The sequence below is a fragment of the Triturus cristatus genome, chromosome 5_1 (assembly GCF_964204655.1).
Source record: "Triturus cristatus chromosome 5_1, aTriCri1.1, whole genome shotgun sequence".
NCBI classification, from domain to species: Eukaryota; Metazoa; Chordata; class Amphibia; order Caudata; family Salamandridae; genus Triturus; species Triturus cristatus.
This window is the reverse complement of record NC_140587.1, coordinates 52,980,251-53,003,542: the sequence shown is the minus strand read 5'-3', so window position 1 is coordinate 53,003,542 and position 23,292 is coordinate 52,980,251. Positions and strand designations below refer to the sequence as shown.

Below are 23,292 nucleotides of genomic sequence, written 5' to 3'. Positions count from 1 at the left end.
ATGGCACATTGTGCTGGTCATGCATAACTGGGGAGCCCTTGACAAAGAAATGTAAGGTCTGCATAGCGATGTATGTCACACTAGGCAGCAGTGATCTTACTCAGCAGAACACCAACTCATTGCACAGCTGCTGGCCCCTTACCACATTGCACTGACTCCCTCTATCCTAGCGGCCCAAGATCCGAAAACCCTAGAGCGGAACAGGCTGCGGTCTTTGCCCCTACATCCTGAACCTTTCCGAGTGCGAGGACACGCCTTTGTAGGTCCATAAGCAGAGGGTCGCCATTAGAGCAGGCTTTGAGGTAACATCCAGTGAGGGTAGCCCAGGCCAACGTCACACAAATGAATGCCAATATAGGGCAAACGAAACATGCTACAAAGACCCGGACAGCATCATGTGCATAACCGCACCAAAGCATACAGTGAGCAAATCACTGACAACTGAACTTAACAACCACCACCACACCAAACCAACATACATTTTAGGCCCATTAAGTGCACCACATTGCATCAAAGCTGTTTATTGGCTAGCAGTGTGGTCTTCTAGAGACTAAACTGCATGGGTCAGGCAATGGACAACCAACCACACAGCGCAGCAAAAATTACTACAACGGCATAGCCAATAACACACATAAAGCAGGGCAACATTCGTTTTATGCTCACATCAGCCAAAACGACAGATTACTAGCTTCGCCTTTTAACAACCCTTTACGAACTGCATTTAACCAAACACTGCAGAGCAGCTGAATGGAAACCCAGGGCGCTACCAAAGTACGCCCAGAGGGAGGCGCTGGTACTTTGCCCTCCTAGTAACTGAAGGCGGGATATCCGTGCTGATCACATGACTTTGTATAACATGGTATGTTCTTAGGCTGATCTAATCCCCACTCAGTTTCTGTTCTCTGGGCCCATCTTCAGCAGCGCCAGCAGCCCTGTCCCTGGACTGTCATTATAAACAGCAGAACCCCATCATCAATGTCTGATGTGATAGCAGGCTCCGACAGGGACAAGCAGGCGACCAATTACAGACAAAAATAAGATGAAGAACCGCCCTGGGACTGTCGGCAGGGAACTGCATCCAGTGCTAAGAAAGGAACCAACTGCCTCCTATTTATGGCTCACCCAGATCTGCATCTGTTCCTCAGCAAGGGCCGACAGGAGGCAGGCTGTGACCACAGGACTCGGGTACATATGTGGGATTAGACCGCGCTGGGCTGGTTTTAGGGCAGTGCGACCGGTGCAGCCGCACCTAAGGTTGACCTGGGAGGGCCTCTGACTTTAGAAATAACTCATAGGTTTTAAAGTACCTGCTGCAGAGTTCCTTTTGTGTCCAGCAGTTTTCAGGCAACAATAAAAATGCCAAGCTAACTCTGGTGATTAGCGTTCTTGCTGGAGCGAGCTCTGAGTTGTCTAGTGGCGGTTTTGACTCATCATAAAATAGTGCAGAGCATTAACATACCTGCTACAAAAAAGTGTACCACGCAGATCACAGAACTGCATTTTATGTGGATAGCTCGTGGGTTATTGCTTTTGTCATGTAGATCCTTTTGTTAGTTGCAGTTCATAAAAGCACAGTGACCTTTGAACTGTCTAAAAGCTGCATGCAAATTGCATCAATGTTATGTTTTTCCCCAGTCTTTCATTATCCTAATGTTGCTGAATAATAAGGGTTAATTTGTGTAGAAATACATTCACATTATTATAGCCAACCACAGTGGTAAAATTCAGATCCTGAGTTTGTGCTTCTCCAGTACAAACGCTCTTGAAATACACTGCCTTCAGTATGGATGTGATTCCAACACCTTTTAATCGTCACTGTCAATTGTAAAGTTCCTATAAACGTATTTACACACGTTTGATTCATTGTCTCAGTATAAAGTGTGTGTGATGTAAAGTGCTCTGACACCCTACTCTGGTATGAGCAGCGCTAGAAAACAAAAAAAATGCATGTGAAAGATGCTAAGGAGAGCATAGACAGTCGCTTTGACTCCTTGGATAAAACGCTGGAAGCCATGGGTGCCAAGATACAGGCCCATGATCGTCGCTTGGATGGGGCGGAGGCCAGGATTTCAGCCATCGAGGACGGCACTGCACAGACAGCCAAGCGCTTAGACAGAATGGAGCGCATATTAAAAGACGTGGCCATTAAGAACAAGGACCTAGAATCGCGAAGTCGCCGCAATAATGTGCGTATTATTGGGGTTCCGGAGTCCACAGCGACGGGCCGGCTGGATTTTTAACAAATGCGAAGAGGGTGAAGGCTATATTACCGCACCTGACAAGTTAATAGTGTCGTTAACATAAACTTCAATAGTGCAGCGAACCGAGGAACACTTCCCTCTGGGCTCCTCAATTAGGAACAAGTCCTGTCATAAACATACATGCAAAGGGGTTCAGCACTATTTAAAAGGAGTCCGTTGTATTGAAAGGAATGTCCAAGACGTCAAAATGATTTTCAAACAAATTCTTTTCTTTATTTGATCTTTTCACAGGCATAGAATATCACAGCCTTAATAGCATAAGAAAGCCATAGCCGACGCGTTTCGTCTCCTGCAAGGAGACTTCTTCAGGGCTATAGAAAAACATATACAAAGTTTATTTTAATACCCAAAGCACCAACATATATGTGTACATCAAAATACAAAGACATTCTACATAAACAAACTTATACAAACAATATTTTTAACTATACAACATGTGTAGTCATAAAATGACAATGTAATGTTCACACTAAAAGAAGAAGGGCCTATATAGTAAGACAGAAAAAAAAGGGTTTAAGTGCCTATCGCTAAAATAGAGTTACCATGTATATAGATAATACAATGTTAAAAATGAGCTCATAATATGGACATGTTATCCCATTGATCATTCCTGTCAAAACTGATGTCAGTTTATGAACATGTGGTCCTCGCCACATGAATCGTAATACCAAAGATATATAAGGAGTTTATTTTATAAACAAAGAAGAGAGCAGAGCACATGGAATGTATAAGGAAATTATTTAAAAAAAAAGAGGAAAACAGAACACATGGACCGACATAATGAAAAATAAGATGCAAGGAATAACGCTCCCGTCAGTATTTGCCCGATAAATGGCTCATAAGATAAACAGATACCATATACAACTTACCAAACAAAGGACCTATTTCATAGAAATTCTTCAGTTAAGGAAAAAGTATTAGTGTAGATGGGGGCATGTGTAGACCTTCAATCAGTATCGGTTAATACCTAATGAGAAATATGTAAAAGCAAATGTTTTAATATATAACAATTGAATATTCAGGTATGAGGAACAAATGTTCTCGAGTATATTTATTATATCAAAGAAGGTCGAGCACAAGACAAATCTAAGCAATCCAAAGTTTGTTACACACTGTCCAGAATAATGCTTATGAAATCAAATACTATATATCAACACTCTTTAAAAGTTTATATCAACGGTGAGTAAACCACAAGACCATTTTCTACACTAGCAGAAAACAACATGTCAAATTAGAGAAATAAAAATTGATGTGTCCTAAATCAACTCACCCGAAAAAGATATGATATCTCTAGCTATTTTCTGGTGGCACTTGTGGATAAATAGAATACTCGTGCGAAAACTTCGTTAAATCTCCCGCTCCACGGTATTCAATACCTGGAGAAGGATATAAATAAAAAGCAACGAAGCAAAAAATCAAGCGGCCATCTTATAATGACAAAAACAAAGACATTATCCAGTAGATAACTATAATGATATCGTTTAATGAAAAAGTCTATCGCTAAAATCTGAGCAAACACACAGGGCAAAATACTAGTAGTTCGTGGACCTTATGATAAAACTGTTAGCTGACATTTTTGGGAGAGACTCTTTCACGTCGGGCTTTGTGGTAGAGAGGGCACATCGCTCCCTTGGGCCGCGTCCTAATCCCGGACTCCCGCCTCGCCCGCTGATAGCCCGCATCATGAACTTTCGAGACCGGGACACTGCCTTACGACTCGCTCGAGAGAAGGGAGATATTCACTGGCAAGGCTCAAAACTCTTTCTACCCGGACTTCACCACTGTGGTTCAGGAGGCCAGGTGGAAATACGCAGGGGCGAAGGCTGCGCTCCGTAACCTCGGCCTAAAGTATGGCATGCTCTACTCGGCGCGGTTGCGGGTGGAGATTGACGGCTGGGTGCGGCTCTTTGACAATCCTACGGAGGTGCAGGCCTTCTGTCGTGCCTACAAGCCGAATGAATGCCCTCCCCGCGGCGGCGGGGGTGGTCAGTCTCCCCGCGCAGTGGATCGGTGGCCAGCCAGGATCTGTTTGCGGGCTCTGGGGTGGGATGATCTGGCGCCTATGTATGACCCTTGCTTGTTCCATTTGTTGCTGGCTGGGGACTCAGGACAATTTATGTACGATTGATGTGAATTGCTGGGATGCTGCCGGGTCGTTGCCCCCCCCCCCCCCCCTTGGTGGAAACCGCTGGGAGTTATGTTGGAAATGATGCTCCGTTTGTTAATGACTGATTGTACATGGCGCATCTGTTTGGATCTTTTTTTTTTGTTGTTTACTACTTTGGGATTGCCTCCAGTTTTTGTGGTGCAGCTGGGTGGGGGGAGGGGGGTTGGGATAGGTTGTTTTGATCTCAGATGCATTCATTGGTGTGTGACGATTTTGCTGTTATCTGGTGGTACGGATGGCTCCTGTGTACAATTGCTTTGTCAGATGATTAGATGGCTCGTATAGGTCTGAATGAAAGCCCCATAAACTTGTCGTTAATGTCTTGGAATGTCAGGGGCCTTAATAATCAACGTAAATGCAGGCAGGTGATGCATTATCTGAACCGGCATCAGGTCGATGTCGCCTTTATCCAAGAGACACACTTACACTCCACAAACAGCACTCGCTTTGCTGCTTCCTGGGGAACACACAGGTACTTTGCCAATGTTAGCAACTATGCCAGAGGCGCTGCTGTGCTGATTCACAAAAGAGTCCCGTTTCATTGCCGGCAGGTCATTGCGGATAGAGAGGGACGCTATTGCATAGTGAGAGGGGTGATGATGGGACACGGGATCATCTTGGTGTGCGTGTATGCCCCCAATACTGACTCCCCAGAATTGTTTCATGCGCTAATCGCGCAACTTATGACCCTGGAGCCCGCTATGCTGCTGCTAGGCGGCGACTTCAACCTATTGCTTGATGTGGGATTGGACGGTACCTCGTTGGCCGCTGACACTAAGCCCAGGGCGCGGCAGAGACCTCTGTCACCAATTCTCCCTTATTGACATTTGGCGCAACCCAGACACCACTAATTACACACACTATTCTGGCCAACACAATACCTGGACTAGGATCGACTACTGGTTGCTCTCCCCTGGTCTGTCCCCCTGGTTTCGGACGTTGAGGACTCTCCCCAGAACATATTCTGACCACTCGCCGGTCCTGCTTTCCCTGAATGTGCCGCGCCCCGAAGGTTTTGAGCGCCAGTGGCGTTTTCCTGGGAAAGCGCTGTTGGACGACCTCTTCTGTCACGAGGTCACTGAGGCGATTGAGGAATATTTCGCGATTAACACCGGCTCGGTGGACTCTTGGGCTATGCTATGGGAGGGGTTTAAGGCCTACATTCGGGGGGGTTTGTATAGCCAAGCATGCCGGGGTCCTCAAGGCGTTGCGCACGACACTTACTCAGTTAGAGGCTCAGTTGGACTCGATAGACGCGGAAGCGCGCCGGGCAGCGTCGGACGCCGTGTTTGCCAGGCGTTTGCGTCTCCTCTCTGAGTACAGGGAAGCTGCAGACAGAGAGATCCTATATCTCGGCAAATACCAAACTGCCCGTAGATATGGCGAGGGCGACCGGCCGGGTCGTACATTAGCGCAGGCTCTTCGACTGCCGTACAGTAAGTCGTACATTACTGAAGTTCGGGGTGAAGACGGCGTGTTTCGCACGACGCCCTCCGAGATCAGGGATGAGTTTCTGGCCTACTTTTCGGCATTATATACGACCAGACAGAGTGAGGCCGCCTCTGCACGGGAGGATTACTTATCCGAAATCGCGCTAGTGTTTTTGGAAAAGGGCATGCAGGAATTCATGGCGGAGCCTATAACGGTGACCGAGGTTCGAGGGGCGATTAAAGTCCTGCGGGCCTTGATGGCTTGTCGGGGGACATTTATAAGGCATTTTCTGATCTGCTGGCACCCAAGCTTATCGAGGTCTACGCCGAGGCCTTGGAGCGAGAGACTCTCCCGCCCACTCTAAGCGAAGCAGTCATTGTTTTACTCCCAAAGCCTAATAAAGACCCGGTGTTATGTGGGTCATACAGACCCCTTTCGCTACTGAATATTGTTTACAAAATTCTCGCCAAAACTGTGGCCAACAGACTTTCACAATTGATGGAGTTTATTATTGCCCAGTCTGGCTTCACACCCCACCGCTCGACATCACTGAACTTGCGGACTTTATTTACTGTACTGCATAGAATAAACCCGGCCACGCCCGCGGCGGTGATTCTCCTGGACACTGAAAAAGCCTTTGATTCTTTAGAATGGCCTTTCTTCTTATCCATAATGCAGCGCATGGGCATGCCGGCTGGCTTTATTGCCACCACGCGGCTCTTATATAGTCGCCCCACGGCGAGGCTCCGCATTAATGGTACGTTATCGTGCCCGTTTGCTCTTACCCGCGGCACCCGTCAGGGTTGTCCGCTGTCGCCGCTGCTGTTCATTCTCGCCATGGACCCACTAATCCGACATATTCAGGAGCGACACCTTCACAGAGGGCTCCGATTCCGGACGGGTCCCCTATTGGTCTCACTCTACGCCGACGATACCATATTGTATGTTAGAGAGCCTCAGCTGAACCTGGCTCCTCTGATACGTGAAATACTCCGCTTTGGTCGTCATTCCGGACTGGGTATCAATTGGCATAAGTCCATAATCTTCCCATTGACCAGCGGCACTTCTCCTTGGCAGTGCGAGTATCCGCTCGAATGGTGCTCGGACTCTGTACGATATTTGGGCATACACATCCATCTGAACCCAGAAGAGATTATTCGTCTTAATTATGGCTGCGCGATTGCGCAGCTTGAATCGCAGGTGGACAAGTGGCTACGGCTTCCACTATCTATGGCGGCTAGAATCGCCATTATAAAAATGATAGTGCTCCCTAAATTTTTATATCTTTTTAATAATATACCCATCCCCCTCACCCAAAATGTATTCGCCTCGCTGCGGGCTCATTTGATTAGATTGGTCTGGGGAGGGAGGCAGCCCCGGGTCGGTTGGAAGATACTCATGCTTCCGCACGATCGAGGCGGACTTGGAATACCAGATTTGTATCTATATTATTTGGTTGCGCAGTGTGCACACCCGGACGCGCGGATTCCATTTCTTTGCCCGGAGGCTGATTTTGTGCTCCCGGGCCGATTGGCCGCGGTGCTGCCCAAGGGAGTACCTAGAAGTCCAGTCGATATTCAAACGGTGACTACCACGAGCTGGGCTTGGAGTAGGCTATTGCGCTACACGGATCAGCCTATTTTATACTCAACTTCTCTCCCGTTACCGAATGAGGGATGGCTTCCGGTCACTGGCGAGAAACTTGACATCACCAAGATTGGAGATTTATACCCGGGCGGGCACATATTCTCGGTGTCGGAGGAGGCGAGATTCAGTGATGCCACTTTCATGGACAGATTTATCCTTTATCGGATTTATTTCACAGTCTGGTCAGGAATTGGGGGAATTCCCCCTCGAGCCGGCTTCCTTTGAGCCACTTACTCTCCTCATCGACACGGCCACAGGGGCACATCTTATTTCTAAACTGTACAAGCTATGTAGTATGCAGGTTCCCTGCACGGACGACAAACTACGCTTGGCGTGGGAGTCGGACCTGGGTAGGCCCATCACGGATGAACAGTGGTCCGCTTGCTGTAAGGTCACCAAAAAGATATCACTCAATAGCCGCCACAAACTCCTACATTATAGGTTTTTCCGCAGGATCTACATGACGCCGGCTAAACTTCACTCCATTGATCCCAAGAGGCCCCACACTTGCTGGAAGTGTGCCGCCCCGCATGCTGATTTTGCCCATATGACCTGGACTTGTCCGAAATTGCAACCATACTGGGCGCAGATACACAAAATTATGGGGGATATGCTGGGGCTTACACTTGTTCCTACCCCGGAAGTAGCGTTGCTGGGATACACGGTTAACTTTCCCAAGTCCGTGAGGAGACTGGCGGCACTGGGCTTTCTACTAGCAAAGCGAGAAATTGCTAAGCGCTGGGGTAGTGGGGCGGTTCCCACAACTAATGCATGGTTTACTGATATGGCTTACTGTAGCACAAACATCGAGATTTACTCCAGTCTTCTTACTGCAACAGCCCGCCCCAAAGATATCTGGGGTCCCTACAGAACATATATCGCGAATATGCCGGGTGCTTCTCCCACACACTCCGACTCAGGAATTGTGCCCACAGGGGTTAGTTAGATTTGGCAGTGGTGCCCCCGCGTGATCGAGCGGGCCTCGGGGTGGTTGTGGTGCGACAGGTCCCCCTTGTCTCGGGTAGGATCTCAGGGTGGCGCATGGGTTTGGCATTGCAGGATTTGAGGGGCACAGCTCTTTTGCTGGAGAGGGGCATGGTGGAGGTCAGTGATACATTGCCTTGCCACATGGGATCAGCCGGTCTAGGTTGCTGTCACACAGAACAGGATATTGCCGCTTGGAGCCATGCTTCTATATTGTTAACGGACACAGGAGTATTGCCATCGCACTGTTTGTTTCGCACACATGACAGATGTTACCATTGCAGAGATCTCTGTATTGATTTGTTCACAAAAGATAAATAAAGTATAAAAAAAAAAAAAGATGCTAAGGAGAGATGAGGGGCACTGTTGGAGGGAAGATGTGAGGGTATCTGTGGAGATGGAAGGCAAGAGGGCAGTGGACTCTCTTTCTAAATAAAGGGAACACTTTGGGTGTTAAGACACAAATTGTAAACAAAGCGAGCGCTTGCCGTGGGCTGGCATGTGCCTCAATATCACTGGGGAGAGACAAATAGGGCGATCCAGAGTCGTACAAGGGCACGGCACCGCAGCTCACAAAGCCAAGCAGAATACTGTTCTACCAAGACACAAACCAACAACACAGCCATAGCTGGCACGGGTTAGGTGAGCTGACAAACACAAGGGTTAGGTGCAAAGAAAGCCACATGAAACAGCCTCATGCCTCTGAGCATCGCCTCCAAAAAACTCACCAGGCATACTACATCACCCACACCAACTAGGGCCAGGTGAAGGTCAGATGATGACCTCGTCAGAGTCCTGTTTTATAAAAATGAAAAACAAGTATTGGCATAGCCAATAGGTATCACTTTTGGGACCTTATCAGTATTTAGTTATGCAGCACAATATCCTTGGTGCAACAACATTAACTGTTGCATGTTTAAACACTTATAAGGCCCCAAAGGCGAGACCTATTGGCTATGCCAATGCTTGTTAGCCTTGTAGTGATCAGGTTAATAAGTACTATCTAAATAATTGCACTACTGATGTCTTTCATGTAATTTTGGTCTTGTGTTATGTACAATATAGACAAATATTTTTATATAATCCTGTGTGGTCTTTTTATGGTGTACTCAATGTATAACGGTATGAGCGTGTTGCACAAATGCTTTACACGTTGCCGCTGAGGATAAGCCTGCCTGCTCTGCGCCAAGATACAAGAGGGTGAGCACAGGTTATCTTTGGTGTGTAATTGAATTGCCCTGACTAGAGTGGTTGGCTTAGCCTGGCTTAGGTGCACACCCTAGCTAACCAGAACCCCCATTTCTAACAATCGCCTCCTAGTGCTCTCGGCTGTCTGGTAGTGCCAAAGTAGGCAATTCTGAGTTTTCGATCATAGACTGTATTCTGAGTCATTCTTTACCTTGATTTCTGCATTTTCTTTTATTTATGGGTTTGACCCCCTCTATGTTCACCCTCTCCTAATTTGACCCTTATCTTTTTCCTTTTTACATAGACCCTTGACCTTTTCGTTTTTTGCATAAACGTTCCCCTTATGTTATACCTAACCTTTTTCCAGTGACCCTTAAACTTAACTTGTATTATTTACCAGCACAGCTCCCCATTTTTATGTTGTACATTATTATTATTTAACCAGCTCAGTTACCCTGTGTTGTTTGAAGCCGAGGTAAGAGACGATAGAAGAATATATGTCACCGACAGCATGACATTTATTGACGATTCTCTCTATTTTGCTTCTTAGAACCCTCGTCGCACCGGTGGCTCAGAAGACTGAAGCACCTCATTGCAACTCTTTCCGTACTCATCGCTTTTGCTTTCCTCGCATTAACTGTGATGGGTAAGCGAGACGGCCATGTTGGAATGCTTATCATTGAACATTTAATTTCTGCATGTGACATGCTTGTTTGTCTTCACTCTCCTCTCATCTGCATCTCAATCCCTCTCATTTGGGTCTATGTTAACACAGCGTTATTTAATCTGTATAGCAAAATTCTTCTTTCGTGCAGCATTTCTTTACAAAGTCCTACAGTCGCTGAATAAATAAATAAAAATGTATAAGAAGATGCATTGGCAAGGCCAATTGGTCTCCTCTCCAACATGGCAAGTTGTTGCCTTTGCCAGTGCTTTTTTGTTTTTCAATTACATGTGTGGACATTGACACCCCACTGGCTGGCAATCTTGAAATGCAAAAGAGCCATTCCAAGAAGGCATCCGATGCTTACCTTGTGACTCTTGTGCACACTTGTTTATGATGCGTGCACATGCGTCATGATGCAAGAAGCCATTTTTTACTTTAACAATCTAACATGGCCGATGGTCATATTGAACCGATAAATTAAAAGTGAAAAAAGGTCAAAACAAGATGTGCAAAGGGTAGGCAAGGGAGCAAGCGGACCGGCACTGCTTTGCAGCTACTGGGCCCTTGTAAAATATATATATATATATATATATATATATATATATATATATATTCACTGAAAAAACCATAGGTTTCACACACGTTATAGTTAGGATTTAGCATTTAAAAAACCTTGCAAATTCAGTGAAAAAACCATAGGTTTCACACACGTTATAGTTAGCGGACATTTTACTCATAAAAAACCATTCAAATTCCCCCGTTATAGTTAGTTAAGCTAGCTATAACTCGCGCACCCGCAATCCACTGCTGATGACGTAACATATTACATCACTCATGACATGGTCAGTGACATCACGCATGACATCACTGATGACATCTCAAATGACATCACTGATGACATCATCCAGTGAATGTGTGTTTTTTAAAAAATTAAATATGTTTTATATATGTATATCTCAAGGTCGATGGAAGAATAAATGGGTATATAAATGTCTAAAAGGATGATTTGTTTTTGAAAAATTGATTGTGTAACTGACTGATTAAGTGTATCTTAGTGAATACATGGCTTACTGAGTAATGTTTAAATATGTAATTATCTGTATCAGTCTCTCACTTTGTGTATAAATGTCTGCATGGGTTGGTGAGTAGCTACATGGGTGTTTATATAGGATATTAGGTTGTTTTTTGAGTATCAGTGTGAGTGTCTGCATTGTTTGGTGGGGGGGTACTACGTAGTGCATAGGTGCATGAATGATTGACTCTCTGGTTGTATGTTTTGAAGACAGCATGTGTGCATGTCTGTATGGGTGGATGACTGTGTGTATGGGTGTGTTAGTGAGTGAATGACTGTCTCAATTGTGTCTTTATGAATTTATAAATATGTTTTAAAGAAGTATATTTGTTTATTGGTGTATATAAGTGTGTATATGTGTGAGAGTGAGAGATTGAAATAGTTCCTGTATGAATAAGTATGTTTTTTTATAAGTGATTATTTAAAAGAGTAAGTATGTGTAAGTTTCCGTAGAAGTAAGTGTGGTGGTGTGTGTATAACTGTATATACAAATTAATGTATGTTTGATTCTTTATTAGCATGAGTGACTATGTGTGTGAGTAACTCTATGGATGAGAGGCATTGTGTTACAGGATGTATAGGTGTTTGAGTACATATGATGTGTGAGTACACGTATGAGTGACTGTACAGGACTGTTGGTGAATGAGTGGATGTGTATGTGGATCTTAGAATTATTGAAGAGGTTGTTGTAATTGGTATTGGTATGTCAATTTTTTTGAAAATTTCAGTCTCTATTTTTGAATGTTTGTATCAAAGGTTATATTAGGGTGAGAGGAGGTCTACCACTCTGTCACAAGGATGATGTCATCAGTGATGTCATTTGAGATGTCATCAGTGATGTAATGAGTGATGTCACTGACCATGTCATGAGTGATGTAATATGTTACGTCATCAGCAGTGGATTGCGGGTGCGCGAGTTATAGTTAGCTTAACTAACTATAACGGGGGAATTTCAATGGTTTTTTATGAGTAAAATGTCCGCTAACTATAACGTGTGTGAAACCTATGGTTTTTTCACTGAATTTGCATGGTTTTTTAAATGCTAAATCCTAACTATAACGTGTGTGAAACCTATGGTTTTTTCAGTGAATTTGCAAGGTTTTTTAAATGCTAATTCCTAACTATAACATGTGTGAAACCTATGGTTTTTTCAGTGAATTTGCAAGGTTTTTTAAATGCTAATTTCTCACTATAACGTGTGTGAAACCCATGGTTTTTTCAGTGAATTTGTATGGTTTTTTAAATGCTAATTCTTACCTATAACATATGTGATTCCCATAGTTTTTTAATTGATTTTGTATGATTTTTTTATTATAAATTCTTAAATTATGTGTTTTTTTTTTTTAAAAAGCAAGTTTAAAAAAAAAAAATCTTTTTATTCTCTTAAAACACTGTTTTTTTTATAAAAAAAATCTGCAATATATCAATTTTTCTCTTTTTTTTTTTTTTTACCAAACAGGTAAGATATATTAGTATAACATAGAAAATCTTTTTTTTATTTTTTTTATTTCTTTCAGTGCGCGTACGGTAAGCGTACGGTAAGCGTACGGTTTACGCAATGTTCGTAATTTATCTACTCTTTTTGCGTATAGTTACGCAATTTGCGTAGCCGTGCGTACTGCGTGCGGGGCGCGTAAGCGTGTACGCTACACGCGCACGTTACGCGGAAGTGTTGTGGAGTGACTGTTATACGCATGCGCGCGAGCGCGTGTCTTTTTTACGCGCATGCGTACTTTTACCGTAAGCACACCGTAAGCGTAACCGTACACGCACGGTGGGTCATGTGATCATGAAACACAACTTTTGATTGGTTGAAAATACTTTCACTTCTAGAACTCTCCTACACCACACCCATTCCCCTCATTTCTGCTTGTGATCCCTTAGGAGAAAGAGCTGACTTGTCTTTGTGATACGATGGCAGACCAGCACTCTTCTACTGAGAGTAAGGCTAGCAGCACCACCATCAGGCAGAGAAGGAGGAAACAGAAGAGCTCTTTTATATGGGAGTATTTCAGTTTTCCAGAGGGTGAGAAAAAAGTCTATGCTGCCTTGGTGACTTGCAAGCTGTGCCAGCGTGTACTTTCGCGAGGTAATCCCAACAAGAAGTATTCCTTCGGGAATCACACTATGTTGAGACACCTTCACGATGTACACCCTAGGACTCATGCTAGACATACTAGAGGCAACCCTTCAGTAAGTCAACCAAGCACATCCACAGCAGCTCTGCCGAGTTCTTCTTCGGAAACTCAGCAGAGCCCTTCATCTGTGGGGGCAGATTCACCTTTTTCTGATCCTGTGGAAACGAACCCTCGGTTTGCGAGGGTTACTATGCGGTGTTCATTTTGCTATGGTCTAATTGTTCATAGGGAGACCAGTCTTCCCCTCATTAACAACAAAATAGACCAGCACATATGTCCTACCAGCTAATGTTCCCATTCTTCCTTTCCTCTGTCCCTGCATGAACACAACGGCTCTTTTAAGAGCCAACCTTACCTCTCAACTTTTTTTTTATTTTTTCTTTAAAACTTTTTTATTTTATTTTTTACCGTACGCGTACGGTAAGCGTATTTTTTTTTTTTTTTTTTTTTTTAAAAACACTAAAAATCAATTACCACATCTCAAGATCCTTGAGGAATTAATAACTAAATACTAAAAATCTTTTTGAGATAAAGTGGAAGAAAGGGACCATCTAATTTCTGACTTACCTGACCCACCCAACAATTTAATTTTTAATTAAAATGTAATTGAAATTACTTGAAAAAATGGTTGGTTTTTTTTGAAAATTTTCTTTCACAATCTGAAAAAAAAGAAAAAAGTATTAATATTTAATAAATCAATATATAACACAGTTCATGTATTTACATATTTTCCCCAAAAAGTTTTTTGCCTTTTTTTTGCTGTTTTCAGAATATATTGCATTTCACTATAAATTGTGAAAGCAATTGCATTCATCATTTAACAGCGGGCAAAAAAAAAATAACAATCTCAAAGATTGTTTTAAAAAAGCCCACAATCTCTTTTTAACTTAAACATAACATTATAGAAATGCATAATATTCTAAAAAAATATCATCTAATAACAATAATTATTTCTTAAAAATACCGTCTGACACTTTTGTTTCAGAAGTATAATCACAAAAATATTATATCTCAAATAACTCCACAATACATCTGGTTCCATTTCCTTTAGGCCAAATAGTAATTTTAAAATTCTTTTTTGATTAAATTTCCAATGGTAATCCAATAAAATTCCAAAATTTAAATTGTACAGATCTTACCGATTCTCTCTAACATTTTGGTTTCTGAAAGATTAATTAATAATTAAATAAGTCCACAATACAATTGTTTACCTTTCCTTATGGCCAAATAGTAATTTTAAAAATCTTTTTTGAATAAATTTCCAATGGCAATCCAATAACATTCCAAAATTTAAATTGTGCAGATGTTACCGATTTTCTCAATTTTTGGTTTTCGAAAGTTTCATTAAAAATTAAAAAAGTCCACATTACAATTGGTTACCTTTCCATTAGGCCAAATGATGATTTGAAAAATCTTTTTTTTTTTTTTTGAAAATTCCAATGGTAATTCAATAAAATGGTAAAATTGTTTTGTACAGATCTTGCCAAGTCTCTCTAAAATTTTGGTTTCAGGAAGATTAGATAGGAATTTGCTAAATCAAAAGGCAAACGTTGCTTGAAAATCAATTTTGAATCATTACACAGTGTCCAGCCTTTTTCAAAAGGCAAACGTTGCTTGAAAATCAATTTTGAATCATTACACAGTGTCCAGCCTTTTTCACATTTAAGATAAACTGTGTAATGTCCAGAAGTAACAGTAGGTCCTTCATGGAAAATTATTGCAACTGTTACAAAAGTTTTTCCTGAAATTGATAATTCCTGTCCTGTAAACTTCTTTATTAAAGTATCCAATTTTGAACCATCAGCTTTACATCGTTGCATCATTAAAATAACATACTGTCCGTATTCCGTTAAAATTAACGTTGAAAACATTTCAGATTTACACTCACCGCATTCCATGCTATGATTAGCATCTTTAACTAATTTAGCAAAAGTGACTGTTTTACTTTCTGGCAATGTTAAATAAATAAACCTTTCAGAATCAACATTAGAGCCACATGTATTGTAACAGTTTTCACAACTATGTTCCCATTTATAAGAGACACCAAACATATTTTCAATGGGAACCCCTTCTTCTTCCAGTACCTGAAGAAAAAACATCAAGAATTCCTGTGCGTCTTGCTGTACATTTTGAGAAAACTGTGTTCGTCCTGAACATACATCTAAAAGTTTTCTAATTTCAGTAGCACTTTCTATTTGAGTTTTATCATTACTCAGCTTTTGAAAAAGGAGACTCAACTCAGAACAGAATCTTTTTCTCTGATTTACTATTATCTGCTCTTGCAAACTTTCCAGATAAAATGCAACATTCAGCACTACATTAGCGTAGCAGTTGACACCAGAGCTATTTTCAAAATGACATCCTACAACCTCTTCTTCATTTTCCTTTTTCTTTTTGCTTGCAATTACATCACTCCTCTTTTTTTTCCTCCTCTCTACATCCTCATTACAGATATTCTCATTTCTCCTTTTACGAGAAACTACACGTTTCTCTAACACAGGATACTGACCTAAATGAGGAGCATAGGTTCTTCTTAATCTATTATACTCCTTTACACAATTTGTATCAGCACTAACTTTTGAGTCATCAAAGTCTATCATGAATAAACCAGATAATGTTTTCACTCATGACAAAGCTACATAAGCCATACCTTCTTTGAACACAGTTGAACCAATGTTTACAAATGCACAATCTACAGTCAATCCTTGAGACTTGTGAATAGTTACAGCATATGCTAGAGAAAACGGAAACTGTTTCCTTTGTACATATGTCTTTCACAAGCATAAAACGAACTGTACAACGACAAATGTCTATAACTTCTTCTATCTGATCAAATTTTATTTTTAAACATTCAATTCCATCTTTTTTCTGATAATTAATAAAACCCACAACTCTTCCCATAGCTCCATTAACTAAACCTTTTTCAACATCCAAATTTCTCCTTAAAAATACTCTACAGTTCATGCAAACATATAGATTTTTTTCTAATCCAGCAGTTTTGGAAATGTTCTTCTCTAGTGAATCCAATTTATTTTTCAGTGTGCCTGTTCATGTGATAGTAATTCTTCCATCTTGAATTTTGTCCACTGCTTCCAATTTCCTGATATCTTCCTTTTCCAATTTCAAAAGCTCCTCATTGAATATTGAGCATTCACGTAGAGTTGGCATTAAGCAGATGACACTTTTCTTTTCTTCAATGTTCTTGTATATCTTCTCTGCAACTATTTCTTCCTTTGGAAATAAATTATGTAGCAACCGACTCTGTAATGCATTTGTGCCAGCTTCAGTCAGTAGTCCAATTCTGATATCTTTCAGAATACTTCCATATTCTTCATCGTTTGCTTGCCTCATATTAGTAGTAAGTTCCTTGTACTCAAAGAAGGACCAAATATTTGCATTACCAATGCTTCCCAATGACTTCTTTGTGTCTTCATGTGTCACAGTATTAAACACTGGTTGTCCTTTAACTGGAGTAAGCTGTAGAAGATCCCCAAAAACTATGACATGTTTTCCACCAAATAACACGTCATAGTCTGTCCTTAGAGTTTGCTGCATTCTTAAATGCACAAAGGCAAGCATTAAGTTTGATACCATGCTCACCTCATCAATAATGAGAACTTGCATCTTCTTCAATACTCTTGAAACTTCCAAGCATGCTTCTCCAGTTAGCTTGTGGTATTGTATTTTGTTCTCATGCTCCACTGGTAACATTAGCAAACGATGTAAGGTGATTCCTTTTATGTTATATGCTGCTAACCCAGTTGGAGCAGTAACCACACAAGACAAAGTAGAATCCGTTTTTTGCTGTAGGTAGCTTCTGATGACTTTTATTAAGAAACTTTTTCCAGTTCCAGCTTGTCCGCTTACATACATCCTGATTGGATGAAATGATGTGCATGAGCACTCTTTTTTTTCATGTAGTAATCCGTGATCAATTTTGTTTCTGATCTCTTCATAAATTTGTTGCTGCTCTTCATTCAGTTGTCTTTCCAAATTTGGTAAGTCTATAAATTCTTCTTGAGCTTGATTCATAGCCGTTTCCACTTCATTCATGGCTATTGCAGCTTCATTTTCAACGATTGGTTGTCCTAGGGGATCTTGACTGAGTGTTCCTGAACTTTGGCTGTCTTGAGAACTGTCTCTAGCTACTTCAGCTGCAATTGTAGTTTCCTGTTCAATTTCTTCATTTAACATTTGCACATAAGTTGTGAATGTACTGCATTGTATGCTGTCTTTGCAAGCATTAAATGAATCTTCATAGCTTTGAAATTCTCCCAGTAGTTCATCCTCTGTACGCCATGGTTTAAACAGCTGTAAAAGAGCCAAGTAGTAAAATTCCTTTTTGTCAGTAGTGTCGCAACTCCGCTTCCTGTGATTTATCAAACTTCCTTTTGTTTGCTTCACCAAACATCCTTCCTCACCAATGACTTTATATTTTCCATTGTTGATGTCTTCTGCGGCTTTCCGTGAATAAATGTAGTTCTGCAGCACTTCATAGAGACACATGTTCTCCAGATGATGACTTCTCTTGGGATAATATGTGTCCAACATGTTTGATTTCAAAATATCTGTACTTTCTGGGTCATTCTCGGACAAATATTCAATTTCTCCAACAGATTTCAGTACCCGATTTCTCATTGCTGCAAGGCCTAAACTTGCCCAAATTCTTCTTCTTGATTTTGAGTAGAGACTTGCAGAAGATAACCTATCTGAACATTCGTAGGATCCAATTTCTCGATGCGATAACATCTTTAAACTGAAACTGTACAGCTTCTTACTGACAGTCTTCTCGTGAGAAATCTCTTCCCACATTTCTTTCAATTCAGTTTTTTTCAGATTTAGTAATGTAAGACGTTACATATCGAGCAACAGCAATGGAATTGTCAGCTACATACTGTATATCCATGTTAGCATTCCACATGGATAAAATGACTGGGTTGTAGTCATTTATATTTTTTGATTCTTCTTTTCTTTTAAGGTTGTAGGTATTCTTAGGTGATTTTCTTGTAATAGTATGTCTCACAGATGACATAAAACTGTTTACTCTTCCATTTGAAATAACAGGTCTAGGAAATCCAAATCGACATTTAGTGTAGTATTTATCTTTGCTCTTGTATTTCCGTCGACAGTATTTTCCACACCGATGACTTTGGAAACGTAAAACTTGCTCCTTGAACTTTTTCTCTTCTGTGCTTTTTGGTATAGCACATGTTGCATATTCTTCAATGTAAGATAACACTGCTTCATCAGCATCTGTTCCAAACTTTGGGGCATCCTTGATCCACAACAGCATATGAATATGAGGAGCACCTCTTGCCTGGTACTCTTTTCTCCAAAAGAAATCCACTACTTCTCCAAGAGGTGGATTTTTTTTTATTGCAGATGAACGACATCATAGCCTCAAATCTATGATTGAAATATCTGCAAACATTAACCGGATCCAATGAGCACAGTTCTCCTGCTGTCTTGTATTGATGTTTTTAATGTTTGAATTTGCCTCTCGTAGAAAATCCAGTAAATCATCCCAAGCGTACTCAGCACAGCTTAGGGTAAGGAACCATGTTGGTGTTCCTAAATTTCGTAACATGCATTTTAATTCACCATGGCGTCGGTACCAATATTCATTTGTCCCACGCTGACAAGCCATCAGATTGATCAGTTGTGTTTCCAAATGATCATCTCGGTGCTGCACTTTTTCCATAAAATCCTTAGCAGACACATTTTGTAAATGTACTCCACTTTTTAAAATGTGATTTACTGCATATGATAATGCAGACAAGTCGCTTTCAAATAAAAGATGGAACAAATAAGGAATACTTTGTCGAAATCTGGGATCTTCTGCATATAGTCTTGTAGTTCGATACTCAGAAGCTGGAATCTGTTCTGGACGTTCATCGTATCGTCCTCCTTTTCCTGTAGGAAACAGCTGGGGAAAACATCGAGCTTCCAAGCTCTCCTCCCATACACTCACGGGAGTTCCTTTTGCTTTCTTCATCTGAAACAGATCAATATTGTCTCCCATAACTTCTTTTGAATGAAGAGGATGTATGCTAAAATGTTCATAAATTTCTTCTTCCTTTGACTTGTCCACTTTTTCAATTTGTCCAGTTGGTGTTTCTGTGTCTTCTTGTAAATCTTCTTCTTCTTCTTCTATATAAATTGTTTCATACCATTTGTTATTCCTTTTCAAATACAAATTTGCTCTTTGTACTTTCCGTACATCTACCAGCTCCTGCCAAATCTTCTTATTCTTTGTAGGTACACCATTAACCAGAATAACTAATGGTTCAGTTTCCAAAGTATCTGCATCAATAGTTTCCATATTTTTTTTCAAATCCAAGGGCAAATACACCACTCTTCCTTTTAAACCTCTCAGTAAATCTGAAGGAGGTAATTTACCAGTTTTGGGCTCCATACGTACTATGGTCTGGAACGGATGAACACATTGAATAAGTATACACTCATATGTATTTAATTCAGAAAGTTCGGCAGGAATAACATCCAATTCTAAATTATTATGTACAGCTCTGGTCGGCATTCTATTTTCCTCTAACTTGTTGTAACAGTATTTACAAATACGCTGATCTTCACCCAATTCAAAACAATTTTCAAGAAATATATATGTGGCAAAATCCTTCCACTTATAATTATCTTCATTATCACTTTTTCTGTAGAGATCAACATTCCTAGTTTGTTTTCTATAATGAGTTCTGCGGCAACAAATACAAGTTATATTTGGTCTTTCATTAGAGATTATTGCAAATTTTGTTATGTGATGATTAAATGTCTTACTTACAGAGGGTTCCACATTCTCTTCCACTTCTTCCTCATTTACTGTGTCCTTTTCTGCACTGTCTTGTTCAGGACCAAAGTAACAAAACTGAATTTCATCAATAACCTTCTCTACATCTGATACCGATCCACGGAACAGAGCCCTATTCAATTCATCTAACTTTATTGCTGGACTTTTAGCAAAATACAACCGTCTCACAAACTTTCTCATTTCAGTATGATGAACAGCCAGCATCCTAAAATTATGAAAAACACTTTTACACACTTTTCTAGATAGACAAGCCAGAGAATGACCCTGCAAACCAGTATTCTCTCTCACTCTGCATGGATCTAGACTTTGAAGCACCTTAATCTTCTGTTTTGCACTTTTTTTACTATATTCTCTTAGAAACTCACGAAATTTATCAATAGATTCCTGACGCACAGTGCAAATACTACTACAATTCCAAGTGTACACTGGGGCTTTAGGACGTCTCCCCATAGCCTCATCCGCCATCACTTGTACCTCATCTCTTGGAACCATTATCTCCTTCTCCATTATACAACCATTTTTCACTTCATAAGCACGACCTCTGGTGTCAACTGCATGCAGCAAACTATTACTTTGAAAATAACTCTCTTCATTAAAAAAAGGTTCACTACTTGAACTATGCATCCATTCTCCTAAAAACACTTTACAAAAGTTTGTTCTTTTCACTACTCTTTTCCTTTTGCTTTGTGATTTCAGTACATTAACCATTTTATCTAATGTACGCATCCTATTCAAAATTAAAATGAATAGTTTCCTTTTTAATTCTAATGCCTTTGCTGCAATGGCTTCAATTTCTTTTTTTCTCTTACAAAATTTAGCCTTTTTCTTATATTTCTTCACATCCTTTATCAAATTGGACATAACTCTTGTCTGAAACATTTTTCTACGTATCTCTTTAAACGCTGTTTTTCTGTTTAAGTTAATCTTTATTGTTTCTGAAGGTATATTTGCATTAACTAAATGCTCAATTTTTTCCTGTTCTTTTCTATTGAAAACATTCTTTCCAGTACAGACATTTTGTTCATTTTTCCTTTTTTTGAAGATGTTCTTTAAAAAATCTTTTGTCTGCTTACCAGAAGACTTTCTGTTTTTCCCAACATGAGCATCTCCAACAAACTTAGGTCCTCCAGTTGTCTTCAAATATAGGTTTTTTTGTGGTTTTTCCTTAGTCTGGATTTTGTAGGCATCTTAAATTTTGTTCACTGCTCTTCAGCAATACCTGAAAAAAACTAACAAATTCCTTTTTTTTATTGAAATATATTACTACATTTTTTATGATCTTTTCAAATCTTAAAATACTAAGTACCCCTTTCCTACAAGTGAAAATCACAATAACACCTTCACAAATTAAATATCTAAAAACAATTCCTGTGTGCACACAGAGTCATGGTTTGAAATTAGGCAGAAACCGAAATTTCTTTGCCAATTGGAAAGCACACTTCCTACTGCTTTTTTGGCAAGTGATAAGTACTTTTACAGTCTGACACATTTTTGAATCCACTTTTCAGATTCTGAAAAAAGCACATGTCCAAACTGCTTTTTGAGACCAGCAACATGTGTAACCTGGGTGACTGACTACACTCCAGCAAGGGCAACCAGCCTTAGTGATGCTGAATGTATTTGCATTACTAAGTGCAACCTCAAACCCCACTCGGTTGTGAATACTGTGCATGATTCCACAGGATAAGCAGCTGGGTGTGTGCTAAGAGTCTGCTTCTGCACAAAAAAATAGCTCCCCCTTTCCATCTAATGCAAATGTAAAATCACCAGAGCAATACGCAATAAATCTCTGCCTGTAATTCCTCTTTGCACACAGAGTCATGTTTTCATATTAGTCAGAAAACGAAATTTCTTTGCCAATTTGAAAGCACACTTACTACTCTTTTTTTTTGGCAAGTGATAAGTACTTTTACAGTCTGACACATTTTGAATCCACTTTTCAGATTCTTAAAAAAGCACATTTCCAAACAACATTTTCAGACCAGCAACATGTGTAACCTGGGTGACTGACTACACTCCAGCAAGGGCAACCAGCCTTAGTGATGCTGAATGTATTTGCATTACTGACTGCAACCTCAAACCCTAAAAGTATTCCTCATTTATACCAGTACACCTTAATTTATGGTGAAAACATAGTCCATATTATTTTACATGTTCCTCACATTTAAATTTCTCCCAAAACACAAAATGATAAACACAACTTCAACAAAAGGAATTCCAATTCTATTATTCATTTCTTAATTTACCATATACATCCCCTCTCAAACTCTTAACTCACCTTTAAAATTAGTTAGTTGTGAAAGAAATGTGGCACTCAAACATCAGATTATCAGAGCCAGGATCTCTCTTCTGTACACCTCTCTCCTCTCAGCAGAACCAGATAATGGCAATGTTTCCCTCTCTTTTTCCACACATATACATGTTAGTTTCAAATCTCAGTGCTTCCCCCTTTTTTTCAAATGTAATCACACATTTCTATTGGTTGAAAACCAACCCTTTTCCAACAGTACCCTTCCCCCAACTTGACTTCAGCCTAGAACCCTTCCCCCAACTTGACTTCTGCCTGCTACCATAGCAACTGCTCTTGAAACACTGCTGTGTAGAGTTAGGTCAGAAGTTCACCACACAATGTTTCATTTCCAAAGAGCAGGAGTGCTTGACTTTTCAAACCTAACAGCAAATCCATAGTACTGTTCTTTGGTAACACATTTTTCTGTACCAATACAAAACATGCTTCTATAAATTTACACATACAGCCTAGTTTTTAGTGTAGAATGGTATGAAACAGCCAATCAGTTTTTTTCTTTTTTTTTTTTATTTAAATATGTATGCCTCCATTTCCAAACTGTCTCATTTCTTTTTACCATTCTACTGAATTACACCTCCTGAGTGCACCCCGATCTCCTTGGAAGAT

The 23,292-nt window shown here is 40.5% G+C and overlaps 1 protein-coding gene across 1 annotated transcript in view; it reads left to right on the top strand.

The window, feature by feature from the left end:
- Positions 1–23,292, top strand: part of LOC146830150 (C-type lectin domain family 2 member D-like) — a 154,433-nt gene that overhangs the window by 36,297 nt on the left and 94,844 nt on the right. The window contains exon 2 of the mRNA XM_085604399.1: positions 10,229–10,324. Within this exon, the coding sequence (XP_085460525.1) occupies positions 10,229–10,324 (96 nt within the window). The remainder of the gene's footprint in view (positions 1–10,228; positions 10,325–23,292) is intronic.